Below are 20,501 nucleotides of genomic sequence, written 5' to 3'. Positions count from 1 at the left end.
ACTCGTGTTTTCTTTAAAAATGGTACATACTGTATATTACCAATTCTGCAAGGGTATGCAAACTTTATGAGCACAACTGTATACACTGAAGCTTCTATAGTTTTACCATTTGTTATGCACCACTTTGTGTATGTTCCAGAGCTAGAAATAAACAGCAGCAATTAAGTTGCAGAACAAATATTAGAAAGTGAACATTTCTGAGCATTTGCAGTTAAAAAACAAAAACAAGCCATAAGAATGTGAATGCAATGAGCTGAATAGCTACTTGGAAATTAGACATCCTAACATCTTGTTATAGCGGTGTTTCCACATGGGAACTTTTGTTTTCTATGCCTGTGACCACATTTACTTGTCTCGCTGCTCAGAGAAGTGAAATGAGAATGACCCAGTGCACATGCACGGCTAACCTCTGGAAAACCGGCTCTTTTATGCCTGACCTAGTTTAGTTAACCTCCTGGCGTCTCACTATAATTCATATATCAAGATTTCTTATTTAATTGGATGCCCCAACTGGCCGCACATTTTATATTTCAAGGACATATGTAAACAGTTATATTGCCAACGCCACTAGGGACACCAAGACTAACAAAAGTGCGCCTGTTTATTAATTGGTAGAAATATATTCGAACGGGGAAATGTGAGTATGGTTCTGGGAAACTGAAGTGTTTTATGTTTTGGTGTATTGAGCTCACTCATTAAAAATAACTTGTATGCCAATTAATAAAGAATCTGATTCCTGGAAGGAAGAATTGTAAAATTGACTTTATGTCAACCTGTAGGAAAATAAGTAGAACAAATTATTATCAGGCAGGTGGTAGCAAAAACTGCCAACACATATGTTTTGTTTTATCACCCAGGGCACTACCAGTATGCCTATACTACATTATGGTGAGGAATAGCTTCTCCTCGGCCCACTTCCCCAATATCCAGTGCCTATAGGCATTGTGTTGGCAGGCAAAATCTTCACCACATGGGGGGGTTGCCTATGGCTAGGCAGATATTCACTTTGGTAAAGTCTATATATATGTGTATATATATATATATATATATATATATATATATATATATATATATATATATATATATATATATAAAAATAATAAATAAATAATAAATATATGCAGGTGCAACAGGAGGCACGGATCCTAAATCAAAAAGTATGTACTGAAAGCTTGCCATTCTGTCAACTATCTGCTTTATCTACTAGTATGCATGGTTTCTTCTCCCCACAGGCTCACAGTGCATATATGATTTGCAAATCTGATGATTAAAATAAAACTGTATAAACATATTTATGTTGGAGAGGGGAAGCATCATGAGATCATGCGTGCTCACTAATTTGGCAGAGGAGGCAAGAGGAGAACTAATGGTGCCCAATTAAAATCCGTTAACTGGAGATCAGCCCAAAACCGGTAAAAAGGGACATCAGGCTACATACACCACAGAAGAGACACATCCCTACTTTTAACTAGTGGAGGGAAAAAGAGGCGATACTGGTCTTAATGCACCATGGCTTCATGGTGGTGCCGCAGGCACTCACATAAGTGCCACACGAAACTCAAAATTTAAGGCATTCCATTATTACAAATCTCAGCTTCATCTAAAACGTCAGAATTTTACCCCACCCCAATTCCACATTATTGGTCAGAAAGTTTGTCCATCACTTTTTTTAGACCAATTACAAGGGTTGAGGAAGGCAAACATTGATTTCCTAGATCATGGGTCTCCAAAATTTTCAGTGTGAGGGCCATATTGTTTATTTTACAAATGCGGCCTGAAACTTTTAATGAATGAATAAACAAGCTCAGCTCCAAGAAATAACTTCATTTCAGAAGCCCCCCATCACATCAGAAGTCTCCCTTCACACCAGAAGCTTCCCCATCACTTCAGAGACTCCCTTCCCATCAGAGTTCCCCTTTCACATCAGAAATCCCCCATCATTTCAGAGCCCCCTTTTTACATCAGGGTCCCTATCATAGTTCTACCATACATTAGGGTCTCTATCAAAGTCTCCCTTTCACATCAGAAGTCCCCCATCATTTCAGAGCCCGCCTTACTTATAAAAATCCCTCCTTACATCAATGTCCCTATCAGAGTTCTACCATACATTAGGTACCCCAACAAAGTCTCCCTTTGACATTGGAAGTACTCCATCATTTTAGAGCCCCCCTTACTTATCAGAGTCCTCCCTGACATTAGGGTCCCCATCAGAAGCGGAGATTGACTGATCTGAATCCTTAATCTGTGCAATGAGCCTAAAGCCGGCCATACATTGATTAAAATGTAGTCAGTTTAGTCGGAACCGGACAAATTTTGATCCATGCATGCTCAGGGTGATTGTACCCAAGGCGATCCATCGATTGTCTTGGGTACAACCAGCCTGTCGAATTTCTCTTCTTGTGATTACTGCCAGGGGCTATAGCCACTAGCAGTAATCATTGTACTCTGGCAGCGGAGAAGGCTCCCCGCACCCCTTCTCGGCAGAATACCATAGTGCTGCGAGAGCATTCCCCCATCAACACTGCATGAAGAAAGAATATAGAATAGTCTATGGGCTGCTTAAAGTGATTGTAAAGGCGCCTTTTTTTTTCTTTTTTTCTTTTTTATATATAACAAGCATGTTATACTTACATGTTTCAACCTCCTCTTCTTGGGCCCCCACCAATGCTCCTGACCCCTCCCTTTTGTCATGTGCCCCCACAACAAGCAGATTGTTGTGGGGGCACCTGAGCAGGCTCGCTCCTGAGCTGCTGCTCTGTGTGTCCATTCACACACAGCCACATGGCTCGGCCCAGCCCCTTACTCTCACCTCATTGGCTCACTGGTTGTGATTGACAGTAGTGGGAGCCAGTGGCGCCTGCTGCTGTCTCAGCCAATGAGGAGGGAGAGACCTGGGACAGCTGAGGCTCTCGTGCACAACACTGGATCGAGCTGGGGCTCAGGTAAGTATTAGCAAAGCTGTGGGGTCTGCTGCTGCACACAGAAGGTTTTTTTATCTTCATGCATAGAATGCATGAAGATAAGAAACCTTGAGCCTTTACAACTACACTACAGTACAGGATATGCCACTGATCCTAGTTGTGTTCTAAATAAACTTTCTAACCAGACTGTAGTTTGAAGACCCCCTACCCCAAATGAGAGTTTACATAATAGAATGCCCTACGTTTTGGGGTTCCCAGGACTCTTTGTTATGCAAACTTTTGAGTTTCTGCGGTAATTTTGTTAGTATTCTTGTGCCAGTTCAACTACATATAGGTCAGTACAGCTATAGCTTAAGCCAGAGGGACTGTCTGTATTAGTTATTAGTCACAGGGTGCCATCAAACATGCAGGCATTGCTGGGATTTTTACTAGAACATCTAGAATGCTTTGCGCACACAGTGAATATACCTTGTAGCGTAAGTTTTTTTTTTAATATATATATATATATATATATATATATATATATATATATATATAGAAAAATGGTACAAAGCAGGCTTCAAACTTTCAAAACCATTATACTTTTCTCTTATGAGCTATGGAGGGTTGTCACTGTGCATAACTGCTCTGGCAGGATGTCAAAATGCCAAAGGCAGGAGAGGCTGTCACCATACATGACAGTATTCCCTGGCTGTTACTCACACCTAAAGATGAACGCTGCTCTCCATTTCAGCTTCGTACGTAAAACCTTGCAATTATCACCAGTGAGTCTTTAAGGCGCTGGATTCCCATGGGATAAACTCCAGCTAGTCAACAAGTTAGGGTCATAAAATAAGGACATTCAGCTAACATTGCATCCCCTTGCTATTTTACAAAGATCACTTAAATAGCGTTAACATGAATAGGGGTAAAATCCCCTCTTGAAGGTGCAGGGTAAGGAAAGGGGGAGCTTTACCCCACATTACCATTACCATACCTAGTGTGATAGATTGTGGAAACAGTATATATAATGCTACCAATGGCATTTTATTTATGTTCTGAATCAGATTTTTTTTTAAAATGTATACCAAGGCCAATGCCACCTGCACTTCCCTTCAGCTGAGATTCCAATAATTCATTTGACAGTAACCAGACTTATGAAAAGTTATTTTTTGAATCCAACAAATGAACATTATAGAGGTAGGGAATCATAATAGCATATACAGTGGGGACGGAAAGTATTCAGACCCCCTTAAATTTTTCACTCTTTGTTATATTGGAGCCATTTGCTAAAATCATTTAAGTTCATTTTTTTCCTCATTAATGTACACACAGCAAACCATATTGACAGAAAAACATAGAATTGTTGACATTTTTGCAGATTTATTAAAAAAAAAAAAAAAAAAAAAAAAAACTGAAATATCACATGGTCCTAAGTATTCAGACCCTTTGCTGTGACACTCATATATTTAACTCAGGTGCTGTCCATTTCTTCTGATCATCCTTGAGATGGTTCTACACCTTCATTTGAGTCCAGCTGTGTTTTATTATACTGATTGAACTTGATTAGGAAAGCCACACACCTGTCTATATAAGACCTTACAGCTCAGTGCATGTCAGAGCAAATGAGAATCATGAGGTCAAAGGAACTGCCTGAAGAGCTCAGAGACAGAATTGTGGCAAGGCACAGATCTGGCCAAGGTTACGAAAAAATTTCTGCTGCACTTAAGGTTCCTAAGAGCACAGTGGCTTCCATGATCCTTAAATGGAAGACGTTTGGGACGACCAGAACCCTTCCTAGAGCTGGCCGTCAAGCCAAACTGAGCTATCGGGGGAGAAGAGCCTTGGTGAGTGAGGTAAAGAAGAACCCAAAGATCACTGTGGCTGAGCTCCAGAGATGCAGTCGGGAGATGGTAGAAAGTTGTAGAAAGTCAACCATCACTGCAGCCCTCCTCCAGTCAGGGCTTTATGGCAGAGTGGCCCGACGGAAGCCTCTCCTCAGTGCAAGACACATGAAAGCCCGCATGGAGTTTGCTAAAAAAACACCTGAAGGACTCCAAAATAGTGAGAAATAAGATTCTTTGGTCTGATGAGAGCAAGATAGAACCTTTTGGCCTTAATTCTAAGCGCTATGTGTGGAGAAAACCAGGCACTGCTCATCACCTGTCCAATACAGTCCCAACAGTGAAGCATGGTGGTGGCAGCATCATGCTGTGGGGGTGTTTTTCAGCTGCAGGGACAGGACGACTGGTTGCAATCGAGGGAAAGATGAATGCGGCTAAATACAGGGATATCCTGGATGAAAACCTTCTCCAGAGTGCTCAGGACCTCAGACTGGGCCAAAGGTTTACCTTCCAACAAGACAATGACCCACACAGCTAAAATAACGAAGGAGTGGCTTCACAACAACTCCCTGACTGTTCTTGAATGGCCCAGCCAGAGCCCTGACTTAAACCCAATTAAGCATCTATGGAGAGACCTAAAAATGGCTGTCCACCAACGTTTACCATCCAACCTGACAGAACTGGAGAGGATCTGCAAGGAGGAATGGCAGAGGATCCCCAAATCCAGGTGTGAAAAACTTGTTGCATCTTTCCCAAAAAGACTCATGGCTGTATTAGATCAAAAGGGTGCTTCTACTAAATACTGAGCAAAGGGTCTGAATACTTAGGACCATGTGATATTTCAGTTTTTCTTTTTTAATAAATCTGCAAAAATGTCAACAATTCTGTGTTTATCTGTCAATATGGTGTGCTGTGTGTACATTAATGAGGAAAAAAAATGAACTTAAATGATTTTAGCAAATGGCTGCAATATAACCAAGAGTGAAAAATTTAAAGGGGTCTGAATACTTTCCATCCCCACTGTAGTATTATCTCTGCAGAGCACAGTGGGGATTTGGATCCACCATTCTACCCCAACAAATTTGTTTGCTAGTCTACCAGGATAATCTACAACTTTCATTTTCTATCCTTCAAAAGGCACATGAGAACTAATATCTGGTCGCTATGGTCAGCAGATTCTTATTTTTTAAAGGGGGATTCCACTTACAATTCCATTTCAATCTGAAGCCTCTGGAATTTTCTAAAAATATGGAAACATTCAATGCAGTATGGCAGCCAGTTGGTATACAGAATGCCACCAAGAAATGTAATTTCCTGCTTGTGTGATAGGATCAAGGATTTTGGCAGATATCTGCTTTGAGATACAAGTAACATTTTTGGCATCCCCTGCAATAGGGATTTAAATTTTGGTGAAAAATTCCGAAAATCTTATCTAAGAATTTTTGTTTGAATTTCGCACCATTAGTGAGTCGCAGCAACGGACAATTTTCGTGCGGCCATCGAATTTCAGCTATCAGCATGTTGAAATTTTTTTTAAAAACCAAAGATTTTCTAATCAATAATGGGAGAATCATGTGAGAAATACATTCGAAAAAGAAATGTGCATGAGTGCAAGAAAAGAAAATTCCCGGAAAGAAAAGAAGATTCCCGGCCACAAAATGATTATTTTCTGTAGCAACATTAGGTGAAATTTAAGACTTGGTTGGTCACATTTTGAAATCAGTGGTGGCACCAGCGGATCACAAAATGCACAAAGTTTCTGTTTTTTGAAAGAAAATTTGTTTGGAATTCGACCCATGTATGGCCTGCATAAGAGTTTAACTAACTTTAAAATGTGACTTTACTCATTAGAACACTGAAAGTGCACCAGGTGGTTACAGTTAGGATTGTGCAGGCTGGGTCATGCTGCTTTTTTTCCAGGAAAACATGCATGTTTTCACTCAAGTGTTTTGTAGAGGTACATTGTAAATGTAGTTGTATGTTTTTATACAAAACTAATAGTCTAATTTTTATTTCTGTCTAATGTCTATTATTATTATTATGCTGCTATTTTAATTGCATGGCACCAAAACACACCAACACGTGCATGGTAGTGATGAGCTTGATTTCAGTCTAAACCCAAGATCACCTGAACCTGGAGGTTAGCTGTTATTACTGGGCCAATGAGCTGCGGGGGGGGAGTCCCCACTTCACAGCTAATGTGCAGATGTGGGCACATGGCCATATTGGGCCACTGATATCATGAGCATTCCCACCCCTTTTATACATATGCAGTTGTGGGGAAGGGAATCTCCTGCCCAAAACTCATTGGTCCAGTAATTACAGCTAATTTCCAGGTTCAGATGAACTTGGGCTTGAACCTCACCCAAGCTCATTCCTAGTGCACTGTGAGTTTATTACATCAAGCTGATGTGATTAACCTCCTTAACTTCTGGTAGAACTGGCTCTTCTAGCATAAAGCCACCTGAATCACACCATTTATATTGTACACTTCTACCATTTTAGGAGACTTTAAAGGTAATGTTATGACAAAAAAAATATTTGACTTAAAGCAGCATTCAATTCAAATCCTAACTATACCTAAATCTACTCCAACCCCCCATTCTAAGCCTATTCTAACTACCCTGTGAAAGGAAAGATGTCTATACTTACCCATGCTCTGGTCACATGATTGGTTCCCAGCGCTGGCTTCAATGTAGAGGAGGGACAGCTGACAATGTTAGCCCAATAGTAAGCCTATAGGTGATGTCATCGCTGTTGTTATGATCTCTCTTTTTCACTAAAGCCAGCCGCTGGAGAGATCGTGTGACTGGACTGGGGTGCCCTCAGAATAAGGTAATAGACTTCTTTGCTTTATGGGTTAGTTAGTATAGGCTTAGAATGGGAATGGGAGCAGGTTTAGGCATAGTTAGGATTTGACTGAAAAGCTACTTTAACATGAATTGTTTGATATTAAAAAAAGCCTCCAATCATAAATTGCTTTGATGCTGGCATTTGAAGTTGAGCTTTATCTAATGTGACTCGGTAACCCAGGAAAACCTTTGTGGTAGAAATTCATAGATTGCCTTTGCTGACCTTCTAAAAAGACAGGTTAGTAGCATGGCTTTCATGCCTATACTTTGACCTTAGGACTCACTAACCCTCTCACTGAATAAGCATAACAGCCAGCACTTAAAGTGATTGTAAAGCTTTGTTTATTATTTTTTTTAATTAAAATGATAAACATGTCATATTTACCTGCTCTGCACAATAGTTTTACACAGAGCAGCCCCAATCTTCTTCTGGGGTCCACCACCAGTGCCCCTGGCACCTCCTCTTTGGCGATTGCCCACATTGAAAGTCATTTTCTATGGAGGCACTCGTGCGGGAGCTCGATCTTGAGCCACGCTACCTGTGTCTATAGACACAGACAGCACAGCCCTGCCACTTGCTCCCTCATCACAGAGTTTGATTGACAGCAGCGGGAGCCAATGGAGCCAATGGCTATCAATATGCCATGTGAGGAGGTAGAAAGTGGAGAGACCTGCAGCTCTTGAGCACAGAGCTGGATCTAGATCGGGCTTAGGTAAGTATAGGGGGGCTGGTTGAGGGGTTCCTGTGGCATAGGTTTTTTTACCTTAATGCATACAATGCATTATGGTGAAAAACCTTAAGGCTTTAGAACCAAAGAGTCGCCAGGGGTGCCGCGGCAATATTGCACACAATATGCAAGTTATTGCCATAAAAAGTGTATGGGGACCCAGGTACTGCCCCAGGGGACATGTATCAATGCAAAAAAAGTTTTCAAAACTACCATTTTTTTAGGAGCAGTGATTTTAAAAATGCTTAAAGTGAAACAATAATAATGAAATATTCCTTTAAATATCGCACCTAGGGGTCCCCTTAGTCTGCCTGTAAAGTGTCACATCTGTGTGATGTGTAGAACAGTGCCTCAGGAAAATGACATGTCTAAAGGAAAAAATGTCATTTAAACTTGCTCGCGGCTGTAATGTATTGCCCGCTCCCGGCAATATAGATGAAAAATCAAGGAAAAAATTGTCGTCTGGTATGGGTTTTAAGGGGAACTCCACACCAAAATGTAAAAAAAAAAAACAGCATGGGGTCCCCCCCCCCCAATATCCATACCAGGTCCTTTGGGTCTGGCATAGATTTTAAGGGGAACTCCATGCCAAAATTTTAAAAGAAATTGGTGTGGGGTCCCCCCTAAAATCCATGCCAGACCCTTATCCGAGCAAGCAGCCTGGAAGGCCAGGAAAGGGGGGGATGAGCGAGCACCCCCCCCTCCTGACCCATACCAGGCTGCTTGCCCTCAACATGGAGAGGGTACATTGGTGTCCCCCCCCCCAAAGCACCTTGTCCCCATGTTGAGGGGGACAAGGGCCTTGTCCCCACAACCCTGGCCCGGTGGTTGTGGGGGGCTTATCAGAATCTTGAAGCCCCCTTTAACAAGGGGGCCCCCAGATCCTGGCCCCCCTATCTGAATGGGTAGGGGTACCTAAAAAAGGGTCAAAAAGTAAAAACCACAATAGACAGTTCTTGACAATTCCTTTATTTAAAAAAAAAAAAAAGAAAAAGAAAAAGTGTCCTGTGATGTCAGGTGACAGTGTGCCGCTCGAGGGCTACGTTCTAAGGTAAGTATTTCATAATGCGCTAGTATGTGATGCATACTAGCACATTATGCAATTGTCTTATAGGGTAAAGTTTTTTTCTTTTTTACTGCAGCGGTTTACAACCGCTTTAAGCCAACTTGGCTGGATGTTAGTATCCATATCTGATATCCTTATGGCTGTTGGGGAAACTGAAAATCACTGTAGTAGTCTATGCTACATACAGTGATAGTCATGATCATCTGCAGCTTACCCTCTACACACTGCATACTTGCTTGGTGCCGCTGGCAATCAAACAAACAGCTTGCAATTTTTTTTTTCAATTAATACAAGGCGCTCTCTGATTGGATGTTCTCTGCATGGCAGCAGTGCCAAGTAAGCGACCCCCTGTGTTCAGTGTGCAGAGTGGAAGCCGCTGGAGCAGCACTTGGAAGATCACGACCATAACTGTATGTAGTGTGGACTGCAACAGTGATTTTCAGCATCCCCAACAGCCCTCCAGATATGAGATATACAGTAAATACTATGTAAGTTTGCAGAAAGGGTTAGTCCTGGAATTCTGCTTTAATCACTTTGTTATGGAATGTTTGCCCTGAAGAGAACTATTTCCTTCAATAAGAACACCACATATTTAGGTGTAAGTGCAGGTCTAGAAATGATTTGTGGTTGAACTATGCCACAGTCCGTATCCTGGACATCCGTCTCTTCCTCAGCTGAGAGAGAAAATCACAGAGAAATTCAACAATATTTTGTATTTCTTGAACCTGAGAATCACATGCCTGAGCAGCAAAAGTATTGATTGCTTCCTTCCACTTCAGAAATTATAAATGGATTTAAATGTAGACCAGATTATAGGAAACAATTTGTATCTAGGGCTTTGCAAGTTTTATAGCAGGTCTTTACTTTAACCACACAGAAAGAAATTACTTATTGATCTGTACACAGTCCCAGTACAACCCAACACCATATTGCATGCAGAGTACTGAGACAAAGGAAAGGGACGATGTGCCAAGGGCAGTAAAGCTGGCCATACACTGGTAGAATTTTTTTTGAAGACTTACGTTTTCAAAGTGTTTTTTTTTCGCATTTTTAATGGTCATTGGGTCAACCAAATACTCGTTTTTGACTTTTTAGAAATTTGAAGGAGCGGGATGGAAATTGTTTTTCGAAGAAACAAAATTCGAACTGTAAATGTGGTTTTCGTAAAGAAAAAAATCGCACATATTGTAATGAGATTCATTTAACACATCTGGCATTCCATTCAAATAACAGGTCTGAACGAAATTTTAAGGACTTTCAAATGAAATTAGTTGACTTAGATGGCAAGAAAAAGATCTGACAAACATCAAATGATCAACTGTGTATGGTCAGCTTAACCCTTAGCAACCAATCAGACTTCAATTTACTGCAGGCTTAGCACTGAAAGATGTACTGCCATGGACAGTTATAAACAGATAGGGATGCACAATATTTAAAGTGCATACGTACTAGCAAAGAAAGCAGCTGAACACCTATAGGAAAACCTAATCACAGTTCTAAAAGATATTTTATCTCCAAAAGAAAAAAAAACAGCTTTAGGTATAAAGTGCAGACATCTAGAGGTACCTGCAGTAACCTGAAAAACCTGCAGTTACAAGCAAATAATGAGCGCTCTGACAGCGAAGACTCGGCACTTCCTCATAGTGTGCTGGCCTGACTGCTCCTTCCTGCCTCCTGCACATCCCTATTGACCACTGAGGCAACCTTTTGTAGTGGGCCAAAAGGAATGTGGGGAGATAGGACTTAGCAGTAGCAAGCTCTGATGCCGCCTACACACGAGCGGAATTTCCGACAGAAAGAGTCTGATGGGAGATTTTCATCATATATTCCGACCATGTGTATGCCCCATCGGACTTTTTCCGTCGAAAATTCAGACGGACTTAGATAGAGAACATGTTCTATATTTTTCTGACGGAACAAATTACTATCGGAAAAAACACTTGTCTGTATGTTGTTCCGACGCACCAAAAACGACGCATGTTCTGAAGCAAGTACAAGACGGAAGCTATTGGCTATTGGCTATTGAACTTCCTTTTTCTAGTCCCGTCGTACGTGTTGTACGTCACCGCGTTCTGGACGGTCGGAATTTGGTGTGACCGTGTGTATGCAAGACGGCTTGAGCGTAATTCCGTCGGAACTCTGTCTGTCAGTACATCAGGATTGATCAATTTTCAGATAAATACCATAGTTTGTGAACTCTATAACTTTTCTACAGACTAAGTAATATACACTGATTTGGGTTATTTTCACCAAAGAAATGTAGCAGAATACATTTTGCTCTAAATTTATGAAGAACAATTATTTATTTGCAAAATTTGATAACAGAAACGAAAAAAAAAAAAACAGTGGTGATTAAAAACCACCAAAAGAAAGCTCTAGTTGTATGAACAAAATGATTAAAATTTAGTTTGGGTACAGTGTTGCATGACCCCGCAATTATCAGTCAAAGTGTGACAGCGCTGAAAGCTGAAAATTGGCCTGGGCAGGAAGGGGGTAAAAGTGGATTCATACATAAGCCTGTAGTTGCTTGTTTCTTTTTAAAGAATAAGGGTGCTTTAAGTAAAAGTACCCTAACCCCCTATGACCTATTCTTTCTTGTAAAACCCCTCAACCCAACTACTTTCCTCTGGAAGACAGCCACAGCTTTGTTTACATTGTCTGCCTATGTCCTTTATAATGCTGGGTAGTGCCTGTGAAGTGGGTTTTCATAGACTCACCATCTACAATGTACTTGTTACTTTTTAACACCAATTACTAACCCTTATATAAGAAATAAAAGCAGCCAGAGATTCCTACATCCTGTCCAGAACTAAAAAATTATTGTTATTATTTTTTGGCTGACGTGGGGATTTACCTTATCTACCTTTACCTATAGATAAATACCCAAAACAGTCCAACTGACATTTTTTTAGATCGACCACTTTATACAGTATAAAGAAGACAAGAAATATTTTCAATTCACAAGTGACAGTTCTCTGTAGAAGTTCTCTGATCAAATGATTAGACATCAGTGGAAAGTCTGATCCTGCAGAAACCTGGGCATTGCCAAGCCGTTCCTTCTGGTAACATTCTCTCCTTTTATCCCAGGGAGGCTGAACTGGTGGTCTACAACATGCTCAAGCTGCAAACGTCTTCTGCCTTTAGCAACAACCGGAGATGGAAACTGTCTACTTCATGCTGCTTCTTTAGGTAGGAGATGAGTAGTAATAATAATAATAATAAAACTAAAAAGGATTTTTTTTTTATATAGGGCTTATACAGGCATACCCCACTTTTAAGTACACAATGGGGTTTATTTACTAAAGCTGGAAAGTGCAAAATCAGGCTCACTTCTGTATAGAAACCAATGAGCTTCTAACCTTGGCTTGTTCAGTTAAGCTTTGGTAATAAAACCTGGGAACTCATTGGTTTCTATACAGAAGTGAGCCTGATTTAGCATTTTGCAGCTTTAGTAAATAAACCCCATTGTGTACTTAAAAGTGGGGTATGCCTGTATATATATATATATATATATATATATATATATATATATATATATATATATAGCATATATTTTTTATAGGTAGTTTCTCAAAGCGCTTTGCAAAGCGCAAGAAAAAATCCTTGATGACCACACACCGATATATCACCTTTATTTGTGAATTAAAATCCAAAACAGTGAGTCCATGCTATGCAGAGGTAGAGGCAAATATCTTACGCGTTTCACACCGTGAGTTGGTGCTTAATTATAGCTATCATCAGCTATGATTAAGCACCAACTCATGGTGTGAAATGCGTAAGCTATTTGCCTCTACCTCTGCATAGCATGGACTGACTGTTTTGGATTTTAATTCACAAATAAAGGAGCCTGCACCTGTGAGCCTTATCAAGGCGTGTGTCTCAAGGAACTCTTGTCTGGAGCGGAATTTCTTTCTTTTGGCTTTACAAAGAGTGCTTTACATTTACAAAGCAATTTACATTTGTCCTACAATTCTGTCCAATAATGAACAAAATTTATTTGTGAATACTATATTATTTATTAAACAGTGATTTTAACATCCTTAACCCCTATAACTCTACCAACAGCTAACATGGTCATCTTACTACCGTCTATGGCAAAGCCCTAACCCTCATGAAATTGCCTGAAAATAGAATGAGTGTGGAAGGCATGAGTAATCTGCTACCCTACTAACATCCCTTTCTGACCTACTACTCTACAAACATTGCATCCTAACCTGCTACTCTGCTAACAACCCATTCTAATCTGTTTGCCTTGCTAACATACCATTTGATGTGCATTCCTGCTAACATTAGCCTGACCTGCTACACTGCTAACATTCCATCCTAACCTGTTACTCTGCTGTCATCTCTTCTTGACCTGTTATCCTACTAACATCCCATCCTGCCCTGCAAACATCCCATCACAGTTGATCTGTTTTCTAGCTAACGTCCAATCCTGACCTACTGCCCTGCTAACATCCCATCCTAACCTGTTACCCTGTTGTCATCTCATCCTGACCTGCCAGCATCCCATTCTGACTGGCTTCCCTTCTAACATCATGTACTGATCTGTTTTCTTGCTAACATCCCATCCTGACCTGCTAGCCTGCTAATATCCTATTCTGATCTGCTAAGTTACTGTCTGCTAGACTTGTCTAAACCCATTATATGTGCTGTCAAGATGCAAATGTTATTATGATGGAGGTACAGGCACCTGTTACTCACCTCTTACTATTTACTATACTAGCCAAATCTGTAAGTTAAATATGTACACTATATTACCAAAAGTATTGGGACACCTGCCTTTTACACACTTATGAACTTTAATGACATCCCAGTGTTAGTCCGTAGGGTTCAATATTAAGTTGGCACACCCTTTGCAGCTATAACAGCTTCAAATCTTCTGGGAAGGCTGTCCACAAGGTTTAGGAGTGTGTCTATGGGAATGCTTGACCATTCTTCCAGGAGCCCTTTTGTGAGGCCAGGCACTGATGTGGACGACAAGGCCTGGCTTGCAATCTCCGCTCGAATTCATCCCGAAAGGTGTTCTATCAGGTTTGGGTCAGGACTCTGTGCAGGCCAGTGAAGTTCCTCCACCCCAAACTCGCTCATCCATATCTTTATGAACCTTGCTTTGTGCACTAGTCCAAATCATTTGGTCTAGGGGGGATTATGGCGTGGGGTTGTTTTCCAAGACATTTTGGACAATGTCATGCTCCAAACTTTTTGGGAACAGTTTGGGGATGGCCCCTTCCTGTTCCAACATGACTGCAAACCAGTGCACAAAACAAGGTCCATAAAGACATGGATGAGCGAGTTTGGGTTGGAGGAACTTGACTGGCCTGCCCAACCCGACCCAAGTCCTGATCTCAACCCAATTAGTCACCTTTGGAGACTGCGAGCCAGGCCTTCTTGTCCACATCAGTGTCTGACCCCTGACCTCACAAATGTGCTTCTGGAAGAATGACCAAACATTCCTATAGACACACTCCTAAACCTTGTGGACAGCCAACCCTATGGACTAAGACTGGGATGCCATTAAAGGTTATGTGCGTGTAAAGGCAGGCGTCCCAATACTTTTGGCAATATAGTGTACGTGTGTCTATAATAAGATTTGTCTGCTGCTTAAAATATATTTCCATATCCAAGACATATAAGCATATTTATATGCTTATATTTATATAAGGAGATTAAAGGGAATATATAGTTTGATCAGTGTGTTTTTAGATACACATTTAATATAGAGCAACTTGATGTAAATAATACTATCACAATGGGGTGTATTTACAAAAAGGTTGCATAGCAATTTGCTCAGTGAAAGTGCATGCACATTTAGTTTAGATCAGGCATTTTCAACTCAGGTTCTTCCAGAGGTTGCTAGGGGTTCCATGAGCAATTAGCAATTTATGATACTCAAATAGGTTGCCACTGAAACTGATGATCTTTCTAGCTATGTGTAATAGCGGGATTATTCATACTGATTACAAATGTAAGGAACATTCTTCTCCTTGACCATCACACAAATGTACAGTGAGCTGTAGATGCAGTATTTTCATTCATTAGTCTAAACCAGGGGTCTCCAAACTTTCTAAACAAAGGGCCAGTTTACTGTCCTTCATACTTTAGGGGTGCCAAACTTTCGCCAGTGGGAGAAGAAAATGCCCCATGCCAGTGGGAGTAGACAAGGTCTCTTGGTGATTGGAGTAAAAGAATTTAACAATGCCTGTGGTCAGTAGAATGTGAAATAGTGCCCCTTGTTGGTATCAGTGGGGTGCCCAATTGTTAGTGTTGTTGGAAGGAATAGTGCCCCATTGTTGGTGTCAGTTGGAGGTGTGGTGCCACATTGTTGGTATCCGTGGGAGGAATAGTACCCCATGAATTTCAGTGGGGGGGGGGGAATAGTGCCCCATCATTGGTGTCAATGGGAGGAATGATGCCCCACTCTCGGTGTCAGTGAAAGGAATGGTGTTTCATTGTTGGTTTCAGTGGGAGAAATAGTATCCCAAGGCCTGGATAAAAGCTAGCAAAGGGCCACATTTGCCCCGCAGGCCGCATTTTGGAGACCACTGGTTTAAACTGTTGAAAGTTGATTTCTTATTGGTTTCTTTGGTTTGTTTTTTTCTCACTGTGTTTTTCTTTTGGTATTATTGTATAACCAGTTGAAGATAGCTTCATTTCTGTAAACTGTTCATACTTGATACACTGTTATTTAAACACAATTCATATTTCTTTTATTGGTTCACAAGATAACACTCACACCTAATACTTTCATCAAAGAGGGAACAGTTAGATCCTTGCCCTTCTTGGTTTCCCCGATAGATCAGGCTTTGTAGTTATCAGCACGTTGTCTGCTTCACTGCTTGTGTCTTGTCTCTTAGGGATGTGGGGATTTCATGACCGAGACCTTGTTCTAAGGAAAGCTCTTTATACCATGATGAGAAGTGGAGCAGAGAGGGAGGCACTGAAGAGGAGATGGAGGTGGCAGCAGACGCAGCAGAACAAGGAGGTATTAGTGTCTGGCTGTTTAACTCCTGCTGCTGAGCACATAAAGATATTTTCAAGTACCTTGTTATGATCACTTTGCTGTCACATGAGTTACATGCTGATACCTGTCCAGAGCAACAAACTTCTGATCTTACAATATACCCTAATTAGGCTCTGGTAGTCTGCATTTCACTTTTTTCATTGGTTCATGGCAAAACACTCTAGAGTCTTCTTGAAGTCCTGCCAAGGTTACCCTGAGATAACCCTCAAAACCACCATTGTTTAATATGATTTTCTTGGAAAGGCAAACAATATCACAGTTATCAAGAATGGGGTTAGTGATAATGATTAAACAGCATTCCCTTGGTATTTCCATGTACATGGGGCAGTTGAAAACCTCTTCTATTCAGAAGGAAATCTGAGGAAAAACCTCAGTTTAACAGATTTTACATACTGAGTTTAGCAGCAGTTATCAGCAGTTGAGGTTAGAAGTTTTTTAAAGATAACCTCAGGAGACCCTCCCAAATGTCCACAATGCAGGGAAAACATATAAATTATTAACTATTTCAGCCACTCTGTGAGAAGAGAGAGCAGTGTGCTTTAACTATGGAGTCTTTCTCTCACGCTCTGCCAATCTCTTTCTCTCTGTGCCTCTCTCTCTGCCTCTCTCTCTCTCTCTCTCTCTCTCTCTCTCTCTGCCTGTCTCTCTCTCTGCCTGTCTCTCTCTCTGCCTGTCTCTCTCTCTGCCTGTCTCTCTCTCTGCCTGTCTCTCTCTCTGCCTGTGTCTCTCTCTCTGCCTGTCTCTCTCTCTGCCTGTCTCTCTCTCTGCCTGTGTCTCTCTCTCTCTGCCTGTCTCTCTCTCTGCCTGTGTCTCTCTTTGCCTGTGCCTCTCTCTCTGCCTGTCTCTCTCTCTCTGCTGTCTCTCTCTCTGCCTGTCTCTCTCTCTCTGCCTGTCTCTCTCTCTGCCTGTCTCTCTCTCTCTGCCTGTCTCTCTCTCTCTGCCTGTCTCTCTCTCTGCCTGTGTCTCTCTTTGCCTGTGTCTCTCTCTCTGCCTCTCTCTCTCTCTCTCTCTGCCTGTCTCTCTCTCTCTGCCTGTCTCTCTCTCTCTGCCTGTGTCTCTCTGCCTGTGTCTCTCTGCCTGTGTCTCTCTCTCTGCCTGTGTCTCACTCTCTGCCTGTCTCTCTCCTCTGCCTGTGTGTCTCTCTCCTCTGCCTGTCTCATCCTCTCTTCCACCCCCCCCCCCCCCTGCAAACAACAGCATGTGATGAAAATTGTCTTTTTCCCAAATCTTACATGTTCCTCTTTAGGAACGCTTAGGCTTAATGTACACGGGACATTTTTGCAACCTCTCCTAAACGATGTACCTTGACAGATAGTAACCCATGTTTAAAACGTCTGTTTTGCAGCATTTAGCAGCGTTTTGACGCGTTTGCATTTGCTTTAATTTTTTTTCAAACTAGCCAACAATGAAAAACGCCTGTAAATGAAATGCGGCTAAATGCGAGTTACCACAATTAGAAGCGTTTGGCGCTTGAAATGCCTCTAAACTCAGCGTCTGAACTCATTTTTTTGCTTTCCAAAAGAGGCCTCTAAACTCACCTGCCTAGAGACAACTATAAACAAGCTGGTATACATGTACTAATAAGATAACATAGAGGAGAGTTCAGGAACAGTTGAAAAAAATGCCCAACTGCTCCAAAACATCTGTTTACCAGCAGCAGCGAACATGAGGCCAAGATGAACTGCTGCCCTCCAGCATAAAGTTAACATAGGAAATTTGAATGATGACCAAAATTATATATTGCTTTTCCACTTCTCCAAAAAGTTATTTTAAGCAGAAAAAGAATATAGATGTTTAGTAAGAGAGTGCGGTATATTAGTGTGGAAAATGGGAGCTTGGATACAATATAACTAAAAGTCATTTTTAAACCACGAAAATGTGGATTTATAGCACGTGGTATTTTTTGAATTGGCCATATACATAGTTACATAGTTAGTCAGGTTGAAAAAAGAAAAGAAAAGTCCATCAAGCTCAACCAAAAAAAAATACAATCCCATAAAAAAATTATTAAATAAATAAAAAAACACAAACAAATTTGTGTGATCATTAGTGGATTTCATGCCACGTCTTGGTCATTAAAGTGTCACTAAACCCAGTCAAAAAAAAAAATGTAATATTCCTTGCCTACATAAATGCTCATCTACATACCTATAAATACCAATGTCATATTGTATATGAAGAAATATATATGAAATGATCCTGCTCAGCTGACTTCCTTTATGAGGTTGGCTACTATCGGTAGGATGTAGCCACCCTCCTTGCTGCACTCCCACTATAGACTACATCCAGTTTAGTAATCTCTCCCGTTCATAACATAAAATCTGCAGTGAGAAATGCAGTCCATTAATCACTGATCCACCCTTGCAGCATGGCAATGAATCTTGGGAGATGAAGTCTGTGTAAAGCGGTGCACGTTTATATAATACACGTGCACTTGCACTGCTTATAACACAAAACAGAAAGTGTGGGAATAGCAGGGATAGCACAGTGAGGGGATAACCAGTATTCTGAAAAAGTAAGCACTGTTTGCTGATTCAAAAAATAGTCTTTTTATATAATGCTCGATCGGAAGCTTGTTTTTAGTTGCAGGGTTTAGTGACACTTTAAAATCAATCTATCTTGAACACAAACTAACCTTTTAAGCTAGGTATCAATTGAAAGTAGAATGCTGCTCATGATTGCCTGAATTTGGCTCAGTCGGTCATTGTATTTAGTTTTATTGTGTTCTACTCAGTTTGAATAAATTGTGGAAATCATAAATGCATTGGCTGGTTGGCTCTGGTCATGTATGGGCATCACTAATCTTCATTAGGGAACTTTGCTTCCTAAAAGATCTCTGCAGTTTTTTCTGGAATTTTCTCGAAGATGTATGTGAACCATTGGAGGTCCGCTTTATGGAGTAGGCCTCACGTGTGGCCCCTGATATCACCAAAGGCCGCACATAATATTCAATGCTTTCATTCTAGACACTGTACCACACTAAAAAATTCAACAGTTCTGTCTAGTGCGACTAGCCAGAACTAAAAAAAAGTATATGTATTAAAAATTATGTCTATTTTTTCCTTTGTACAGTCTGGACTGGTTTACACAGAGGATGAATGGGAGAGAGAGTGGAACGAGCTTCTCAAACTAGCATCTAGTGAGCCTCGGACACACTTCAGCAAGAATGGAGGCTCTGGTGGTGGGTAAGTTTTAACTAATACATATTTGAAATAACATTATGTAGAAAAATGAATACATTGTAAAAAAAATAAATCATCCCAACACTATAATCTAAAACCTGAATCTTCTAATGCTATCTTGAGTGTCTAAAGTGTATTTCTCAGATTTAATTAACAGAAGTAGCTCGCCGTCTTCTGTTGATATACCCCTTCTTGTGTGGTCTATGGCCCTTTCAGTCTCTCCATTGAGATTGAGAGTTTGAATTTTGGGCAAGGCACCAAGAAGTCCCAGAGGCTGTTCACTGGACTGGGTGGTCACTGGACTGGATTGTCCCATTGCCGTTTTTGGGAGGACTTCCCTAACTTGCTTGCTTAACGGACTTACTTCTTGCTTGCCCCTTAAATCTCGTTCCCCAGAACAAAGTTTCTGAGTTGTCAGGGGACCCCTCTGTTGTTGGTATTCCGACTTGACCTCTGTTGGACAACATCTGGATCCTGCAAGATCTTTACCTCTCAAAAGCTTTGGGAACTCACTCGTAACCAATTGGGTGACCTACTCTGTACGCTAGGCAGTATTGAGTATGACATTCGTGACTACACGGTCTTTCCTAGAATCAAAGTATTGCCTTTTGGATCCCCTCATCTAAGAATCCCTATTTTGAAGGGTTAGGGCAGTGATGGCGAACCTTGGCACCCCAGATGTTTTGGAACTACATTTCCCATGATGCTTAGCTACACTGCAGAGTGCATGAGCATCATGGGAAATGTAGTTCTAAAACATCTGGGGTGCCAAGGTTGGCCATCACTGAGTTAAGGTACTGCATGCAAGTGCCCCTCCTATCTTCCTTGCAAGGAAGTATCCATCTCTGGAAGGTCTGTACTCCCCTGGATGGTTAGCAGGCAGGACACACTGTAACTCTGTTGCA

General features: G+C 41.1%; 1 protein-coding gene across 3 annotated transcripts in view; it reads left to right on the top strand.

The window, feature by feature from the left end:
- Window positions 1–20,501, top strand: part of OTUD7A (OTU deubiquitinase 7A) — a 408,641-nt gene that overhangs the window by 305,635 nt on the left and 82,505 nt on the right. For all 3 annotated transcript variants that reach the window (XM_073618877.1, XM_073618876.1, XM_073618878.1), the window contains 3 exons: window positions 12,478–12,579; window positions 16,248–16,375; window positions 19,487–19,599. In XM_073618877.1, coding sequence (XP_073474978.1) covers window positions 12,478–12,579; window positions 16,248–16,375; window positions 19,487–19,599 — 343 coding nt within the window. The remainder of the gene's footprint in view (window positions 1–12,477; window positions 12,580–16,247; window positions 16,376–19,486; window positions 19,600–20,501) is intronic.

This window comes from Aquarana catesbeiana, linkage group LG03 (genome assembly GCF_042186555.1).
Source record: "Aquarana catesbeiana isolate 2022-GZ linkage group LG03, ASM4218655v1, whole genome shotgun sequence".
NCBI classification, from domain to species: Eukaryota; Metazoa; Chordata; class Amphibia; order Anura; family Ranidae; genus Aquarana; species Aquarana catesbeiana.
The sequence above is the reverse complement of the archived record's forward strand: the minus strand, read 5'-3'. Positions and strand labels throughout refer to the sequence as shown.